Source organism: Coffea arabica, chromosome 1c (assembly GCF_036785885.1).
Source record: "Coffea arabica cultivar ET-39 chromosome 1c, Coffea Arabica ET-39 HiFi, whole genome shotgun sequence".
Lineage (NCBI taxonomy): Eukaryota > Viridiplantae > Streptophyta > Magnoliopsida > Gentianales > Rubiaceae > Coffea > Coffea arabica.
Genome location: NC_092310.1, coordinates 12,053,641 through 12,062,632, shown reverse-complemented (window position 1 = coordinate 12,062,632; position 8,992 = coordinate 12,053,641). Strand labels below are relative to the sequence as shown.

At 42.6% G+C, this 8,992-nt stretch overlaps 1 protein-coding gene across 1 annotated transcript; it reads right to left on the bottom strand.

The window, feature by feature from the left end:
- Positions 1 to 315: 315 nt before the first annotated feature.
- LOC140038979 (uncharacterized) lies at positions 316 to 7,908 on the bottom strand. Its single transcript, XM_072084758.1, has 4 exons — positions 7,185 to 7,908; positions 6,868 to 7,091; positions 4,828 to 6,489; positions 316 to 405 (listed from the first exon to the last, which is right to left on the bottom strand). The coding sequence occupies exons 1-4, from the start codon at positions 7,906 to 7,908 to the stop codon at positions 316 to 318; spliced, it is 2,700 nt and encodes an 899-aa protein (XP_071940859.1).
- Between the last annotated feature and the right edge of the window lie 1,084 nt (positions 7,909 to 8,992).

Sequence of the window (8,992 nt, the reverse complement as noted above, 5' to 3'; positions counted from 1 at the left end):
TGTAAAGAACAAATACAAATTTAACCAACGAATATCATATTCAAAACTTTGGATATTTTCTCTTCGGAATCCGATATTGGCAGAAGTATCACAAATATGAGGAAAACCCCAAATGAACCAGGTCACCGGCTGTTCCTTCTTGAGCTTGTCTGTCGAGAAAACCTACCTTGGCGCCCTTTCGGGTTTTCACCAAGGTTGCCCCCACCCTTTTTGTTGTTTTTTTTTTCTTTTCTTTTCTTTTCTTTCTTTCTTTCCTTTTTTTTTCGAGGCGCCCTTTCGGGTTTTCACCTAGAGAACCATGAAATATCTCGACCATTATCGGCTCAGAAATATGAATTGAAGATTTCTGTCATCAGTAGAATGCATTTCCCTTGTGAGATTAGGCGAAAGCATTATAGACATCACCTGCCAGTTGATTAACAAATTTCCTAATAGAAATGCAGCAAGTGACGAAAACCAGGACTTTGGGCTTTTGTAATGAGATCCGGTAGGGTGTTTTTCAAGAAAGGTTGAGGCTTGAAAGCAGATTTGATACGAGGGGTGAAATAACTTGAGATTGCACCCTTTTGAAAACAACTCCGAAACTGAGGAAAATTTGCCCCAGTTTGATCAGTTTTTCTCTCTTTGCATTTTTCATTGTATTTTCCTCACTTTTTGCATTTTTCTTTGAAAACTAAATTTGCCCCAGTGTAGGGTTTTTTTTTTTTTTTTTTTTTTCCGAAACAAATTTGCCCCAGTGTGGGGTTTGCAATTCTCAAGAGTTATCAAACGAAATTTGTCAATTCTGACGGCTCAAAGGGGACAAGTAGAGATAAAATGTTTTTAGTGTAAAAGAAGATGGCCTGACTTGCATTTTCGCCATTTGCATGAATTTCTAAAGAAAATTTGCATGATCAAATGAAAAACTTTTTGCACATATCTGAGTTGATGGGTTGAGGGAAAACCCGTCCATCCATTTCCGCCAAAATAAGAGCTCCGCCAGGTAATACCTTTTGGATAATGAACGGCCCTTGCCAATTTTGAGCGAACTTGCCTTTAGCTTCATCTTGCATTGACAAAATTCGCTTCAGTACCTTATCACCTTCTTCAAATGCCCGCCGATGGACTTTTTTGTTGTAAGCTCGGGCCACACGTTTTTGATAGCATTGCCCATGACAGATAGCATTGAATCGCTTCTCATCTATCAAAGTCAATTGCTCATGGCGCTGCTTGATCCAATCGGCCTCCTCCAATTTAGCTTCCATAAGGATTCGTAGCGACGGAATTTCAACCTCAGCTGGTAATACAGCTTCCATCCCATACATAAGTGAATATGGCGTTGCCCCAGTCGATGTCCGAATAGAAGTCCGGTACGCCATCAATGCATAAGGCAACTTTTCATGCCAATCGCGATGCTTTTCTGTCATTTTGCGAATAATTTTCTTCAGATTCTTATTTGCGGCTTCTACAGCTCCATTCATCTGAGGCCTATAAATGGCAGAATTGCGGTGTTTGATTTTGAACTGCTCACATAGTCCATCTACCATGTCATTGTTCAGATTCTTAGCATTGTCTGTAATAAGGGTTTCGGGTACTCCAAAACGACAGATGATGTGATCCCTCAAGAAATTGGCCACTACCTTCTTCGTGACATGTTTGAATGACTCCGCTTCAACCCATTTGGTAAAGTACTCGATCGCCACCAATATAAATCGATGTCCATTTGAAGCGGGAGGATCGATTGTACCAATCACGTCCATACCCCACATTAAACAGGGCCATGGGGCGGTCATGCTATGCAGTTCAGTGGGTGGAGCGCGTATAATGTCACCGTGCATTTGGCATTTTATACATCTCCGGACAAAATCTATACAATCATGCTCCATGGTAAGCCAGAAGTATCCGATTCTCATGATTTTTTTCGCTAGCAAATGGCCGTTCATGTGAGGTCCACAAACGCCACTATGCACCTCTTTCATCATATGTTGAGCTTCATCTTCATCAATGCACCTTAAAAGGTTCAAATCTGAGGTTCTTTTGTATAACACTTCTCCATTTAAGAAAAATTTTGAAGCCATTCTACGCAGAAAATTCTTGTCCTTTGTATTAGCATGCAGAGGGTAAGACCCAGTTTTAAGAAACTCCTTAAGATCACTATACCAAGGAACATTGTCAAAAGACTCATCTGCAACCCAGCAGTGGGCAGGCTTGTCTTGAAGTTGAATTTGGATTGGTTCGATCTTTAATTCATCTGGATACTGGATCATGGAAGCCAAGGTGGCCAAAGCATCAGCAAATGCGTTTCGGGCTCGAGGGAGATGTCTGAATTCCAAATTTTGAAATTGCTTGGCCAGAGTGAGCAGACTACAATGGTAGGGTAGAATTTTTGAATCTTTGGTTATCCACTGCTTCAAAGTTTGGTTCACGAGCAAATCTGAATCACTGAAAGCTATCAACTCTTTGATTTCCATTTCTAAAGCCATTTTGAGACCAAAAATACAGGCTTCATATTCAGCCATGTTGTTTGTGCAGGCAAATTGCAATTTGGCAGCGGCAGGGTAATGTTTCCCTTCGGGTGAAACCAGAACGGCTCCAATTCCAACTCCGAGAGAATTCGAAGCTCCATCGAAGAAAAGCCTCCATTCAGGGCTTTGTTCACTCATATCATCTGTAGCGCCTACGAATAAAACTTTCTCATCAGGGAAATAAGTATGAAGTGGCTGATAATCATCATCCCTTGGATTTTCCGCCAAATGATCAGCTATAGCTTGCCCCTTGACCGCCTTTTGTGAAGTGAAAACAATGTCGAACTCTGATAGAATTATCTGCCATTTGGCCAGGCGTCCGGTTAACATCGGCTTCTCCAAAAGAAACTTCAGAGGATCAGATCGGGAAATAAGATAAGTGGTATGGCTCAACAAGTAGTGTCTCAACTTTTGAGCCGCCCAGGCCAATGCACAACAGCTTTTCTCAATGAATGAATAATTAGCCTCGTACTGCGTGAACTTCTTACTTAGATAGTAAATGGCTTGTTCTTTCCTTCCAGAGTCATCGTGCTGACCTAGAACACACCCTACTGCTCCATCGAGTACAGGTAAATACATAATCAAAGGTCGGCCCGGTTTGGGTGGCACTAAGACTGGTGGATGCAACAAATAATCTTTAATCTTGTCGAAAGCCTGTTGACACTCCTCATTCCAATACAACGGCACATTCTTTCTCAATAATTTGAACAACGGCTCGCATGTGGCAGTTAGTTGGCCGATGAACCTCCCAATAAAATTAATCTTCCCTAAGAAGCTTTTCACGTCCTTCTGAGTTTTTGGCACTGGCATATCTCGAATTGCTTTGATTTTGACTGGATCTATCTCTATGCCCTTCTTGCTGACAATGAAACCCAACAGCTTACCCGCAGGTGCTCCGAAGGCGCATTTTGCAGGATTTAGCTTCAAATTGTACTTCCGTAACCTCCCGAATAATTTCTTCAGATCAACCAAGTGGTCCTCTGCCCTTTTAGACTTGATTATAATATCATCCACGTAGACCTCCATCTCCCGGTGGATCATATCATGAAATAGGGTTGTCATGGTCCTCTGATATGTTGCTCCAGCATTCTTTAAACCGAAAGGCATGACTCGGTAGCAAAAGGTACCCCAAGGGGTAATGAAAGCAGTCTTCTCCCTATCCTCCTCTGCCATCAAAATTTGGTGGTAGCCAGCAAAACAATCACAAAAGGATTCAATCTCATGTCCGGCAGTATTGTCTAAGAGAATGTGAATGTTTGGTAGAGGGAAATCATCTTTAGGATTGGCTTTATTAAGGTCTCTATAATCAACGCAAACTCGCACCTCTCCATTCTTTTTTGGAACAGGGACTGGATTCGAAAGCCAAATTGGGTAATGGGAAACAATGATAATGTTGGCTTTGAGTTGTTTTTCAATTTGCTCTTTTATTTTGAGGCTCATATCTGGTTTGAATTTTCTGGGTTTTTGCTTTACGGGTGGAAAAGAAGGGTCTGTGGGTAACCTATGCACTACTACGTCAGTTGAAATGCCAGTCATATCATCATAGGACCACGCAAATACATCCTGGAACATGGTCAAGAATTCAAGCATCTCATTTTTCTGTCTTTCACTCAAATGAATACTAATTTGAACCTCCTTAACTTCATCCTCAGTGCCAATGTTAACCTTTTCTGTTTCTTCCAGGTTCGGTTTTGGTTTTTCCTCATATTGTTCAAGGTCCTTTGCAAAAGAATCGAATACTTCCTCATTATCACTCTCGCTTTGGAGCTCGGATTCACAGACCTCCAAGTCGTGAGTGATATAGAGATTGCCATTATCGAATTCCAGAATTGTGATATCCAAAGGGTCAAATAATTTTATTTTTGGCCATCTGAAAGAATTAACGAATGTGGGATAATAAGCAAATAAGCATACAACAAACAAATGGTCAAGCAATACAACGAAAATATAAACAAATGAATAAACAAAACAACATGACAAGAACAACTTGTACATTTTCATAAAACCTTTGATTGAAAGCAAATGGAAATGAAAACTTAACAATATTTACATGCGAAAATGTTAGTCAAAAAGTAAAATTGTTTTCATTGGCTATTTACAGATGCAACTTTTCATGAATTCACATGAATGAAAAACCCCTTTCAGTTTACCGAAACTCCTTCCGAACGGGCAGGAACTCGGCTGTCCAATTGGGAATTGATCCTTCGGGGATGTCAGGAAATTCAGCTTCGCCTGGAACACTATCTTCAAATGTTGCCCCAACGAACAATCGGGCCAAACTAGCTTCAATTTCGTCAACTGGGTTGATTTCTGACATGATCACCTCGGCTGGTCGTGGGAAAGTATAATGCAGGGGTGGAATGTCAAGAGCTCTTTGTCTTCCTTCTTTCTCCGCTTTCTTGCGCTCCTTCATTTCTCTGATATCCTTAGCAGTCGGTCGGAAGCCTAAACCAAACGAATCCTTTTTCTCAATAATCTCCACTGGCTTCGAAATTCCTTGCAGATCTCGTCCCAGCCCTTTGTCAAATTCATAGCCTCCACGGATCATTTCTTCAGCCATCATGACACTGGCCCTTGATAGAGCTTGCTCCTCCTTTGTTATCCAACTGACGGAGACAATATCAGATGTGCTATGAGGGGTCACTGTGGAGCTTCGGCTACCCTCTTCTTTGGACTCGGAATCGGTGATTACAAGGCAATCCTCTTCGGCAAATATAGTTATCAGCTTGTCGTTTACTACAAATTTCAGCAACTGATGCAATGAAGACGGCACAGCTCCGGACTTATGAATCCAGGGCCTTCCAAGCAAAACGTTGTAAACACTAGGAAAGTGCATGACTTGGCAGGTTATTTGAAATTGTGCGGGTCCCATCTCGACCACTAAGTCTACTTCTCCTATTGGCTCTCTTTGTGCTCCATCAAAACCTCGGACTACGGTCCCTGAAGGCCTCAGCTTGATGTCTTGCAATCCTAGCTTCTCCAAGGTGCTCCAAGGACAGATATTAAGCGCAGATCCGTTGTCAATCAACACCTTCGGCAGCATTTTTCCGTTGCACCTTACAACTATGTACAGGGCCTTATTATGTCCAATGCCCTCCGCCGGCAATTCCTCGTCAGAGAAAGTGATTTGCTTGGTAAATAACACATTTCCAACTACATGAGAGAAATTATCAACTGAAATGTCCTTAGGGATTTGAGCTTTGGTCAACACCTCGATCAGCGCGTCCCTATGCATATCTGAAGAGAAGAGTAGATCCAACATGGATATCTGGGCAGGCGACTTACTTAGCTTCTCAACTACATTGTACTCACTTCTCTGAAGTCTCTTAAGGAAATCCAAGGCTTCTTTCTCGGTGATTGTTGGTTTGACGAGCGGCTCGGAGTTATTTGCTTGAATCGGAATGGTATTTTCAAATGGACTCGCAACCTTTCCTGATCTGGTGCCCACTGACACTTCCTTTTTAGCAATTGACTTTTCCCCAATCCGTACGTCAGGTTCATCATAATTCCATGGCACTTGTTGCAGGCTTAAAACAGGCTCTTGCTGCGGGAATTCAATAACCACCGGCTCCAAAGCCTCACTCTCGGCTGGCGTGAGATCCAAAATAAAGGGCTTTTCGTCCTCTTCAAGTGGCAATTCTATGACAAAGGGTTGGTCTGTGACCCCAAACACTTTAGCTTCCCTTGTCAATTCTTTGACCGGTTCCACATACTCCGTATCATCCAGAATAACCCCAATGATATTGGCATGTTCCGGTAAAGGGTTCCTATTTACGTTCGGCCCTTGTGACTCCCTTTTTCTGATCACGATTTCTCCAGCTTCAATCATATCTTGAACTTTATGCTTGAGGGCCTTGCAATCAATGGTTGAATGTCCGGGTGCCCCTGAATGATAAGCACAAACAGCTTGCGGGTTATACCACGCGGGCATGCCATATGGATAGGTAGGAGGGGGCACCGTACCAATTTTCCCGGCAGCCTTCAACTGGTCATACAATTAGTTCAGAGGCCTGCCTAAACTGGTAAATGTACGGCTAGGTGGTCGGTTGTAAGGTTCAGGAGGTTGAGGGTGATTGTAAACAGGTCTATTTGGTGGAGGAAATCTTGGGTTATATGGAGGGCGATGTCTGTTTTGGGGTGGATTTGGTTGAGAAATTTGAAAAGGGGCTGAAGGTGGGTTAGGATAGCTTGGGCGGGGTCTAGGGTGGTGGATGTTGGTGGTATATACAGGATGCGGATTTGAGTAGTAAGGGTAATGTGGTTGGTAGGTAGGATTGTGTTGATATCGGGGTCTGGGTGAAGGGTTTTGGTTCCAGATAAAGGTTGCCTCCCCCTCCTTCTTTTTGAACGACGGCTTTCTTACATTGCTTCCTTGACTTTGCAAAGCATCCAACTGGGATTTGAGAGCAGAGACGTTGACAATTTTCCCGGCTCTTACAAAGTCATCAAATTCTTCCAGTTTATTCACAATTGCAGCAAAAGAACAACCAGTCATACGGAAAATTTCTTCAAAATACGGAGGGTCATGTGCCTTTATAAATGTGCGAATAATTTCATCCTCAGTCATCGGAGGCTCCACTTTCGTAGCTATCTTTCTCCATCTTTTAGCATATGTCTTATGATCTTCAGATGGTCGCCTCTTTGTTCCTTCCAAAGTAGTTCGGGTTGGTGCCAGCTCACAGTTATACTCGTATTGTCTGATAAAAGCGTTGGACAGATCGAGCCAGGTCTTCACTTCCTCTGGCTTTAAATTCGAGTACCAATCAAGGGCGTCCCCTTCTAAGCTCTCTGGAAATAATCTCAACGGCAAGTTCTCATCATCCACTGGCTTGCCCAACTTGTTGGCAAACAAGCGCAAGTGTGTCTTAGGGTTACCCGTTCCATCATATTTGTTGAACTTCGGGGTCTTGAACCCTACGGGCAGCTGTACATTTGAAAATAGGCATAAATCATCATAGTCCAACACTCCTGGCTTGCTTAAACTTTGGCTTTTCCGGATAAACTCATCGAAACGATCTAGTCGCTTAAGCAACTTCATGTCCACTGGGGCAGACGACTCTCCCACTTCCGGCTTAGTTTGAATGGTGTGTTCTGGCACAAATGGTTCTGCAGTAGTTTGATAAAAAGCTTGTTGGTCTGGAAGTATGTTGGGAACACCCTGAGGCTGATAGCCTGGCCCGTAAGGAGGATAGAACGGAGGATTTTGGGCATAAGCATATTGCGGGTTGACAATTCCCTCAAACGTGGTTTGAATTGGCGGAATAACAAATGGTAACGTGGTCTGGCTGGGAGGAATAACAAATGGTTCAGATTGTGGTTGTGTGACGGGCACAGGCTCAGGTTGTACTCCGCTACTAACGAGTTCGTCGATTAACCTCTTTTGAGCGGCCATTTCGGATGCCATTTCCCCAAATTTTGCGAGTAATTCAGTCAACTGAACCCCAGGACTTGCGGCCTCCGGCTGGGTAGTTGCAACGGCCTTATCGGATGATTCTGGTTGAGTACTCATGTCTACACGATTCCTTTGGGCTCTACTTCGGGATCGCGTAATAATGGGGCTTTTCCGAAAAGCTATTTTGAAAATTGACCTGAGAATGCAAAAGGCTTCTTTAGATAAACCAATCGTTACTGAATTTCTGCAATTTATTCAAAAGAAAAAAAGAAAAAAAAAAGAAAAAGACATGAGTTAGTAATTATTTGAACAATTCGGATGCATGTCCTATTTGGGGGGCCCTTTTTGTGCCAAGGGTAGGCCTAAAAATGGTATGGCATTAATTTATGAACAAGATATATCACAATTTTCACATGTGCAATAGCCTATCTACAAGGGTAGGTTTCTAAAAAAAGTCATGCCAGACCTCTTATTTGCTAGGGTTTGTGAATGCAATTGGGACACAAAACCAAGAAAAGTTAACTCAGTCCGATAAATACACATAACACATTGTAGCAACAAAATCAACACAAGGAAATAAAGCAATAAAAAGAAGAAAGGGGTTGGACCCCTCCCCTCGTGAATAGTGTCCCTAATAGGGTATGGCTGACTCTACCCTAGGCAAGCTAAAATGGATGCATGAGGTTAGGGTTTACTAATGCATCTAGACTCGATAAGCTCAGGTCCCCCGAGCCTTCAGACTTGGAAACCAAGGGTCAAGAACCAACGCGAGGCTCTAGGGTGACCCATACCTCCCAAAAATGCAATGCAAGCGCGAGATAACAAGTAAACATTCACTCAAACATACATTCGTGAGTCGAGGGATTGGTTTGATTACGTACATAAGACAAAAGGTCCTAAAAATAAAAAATGCAATCCTAATATCCACATGCCATGCATAGAAAGGGTAGAAAAAAAAGAAACAAATGGTTAAGTCAAAATGCTTGGACCCACTTAGGAATTCCCCAGTGGAGTCGCCAACTGTCGCGCCCCATTTTTTGGAAAAATAAAATGATTGCTTTTGGGATTTTATTGGTTTGGAAAAAGTGAATTTTTT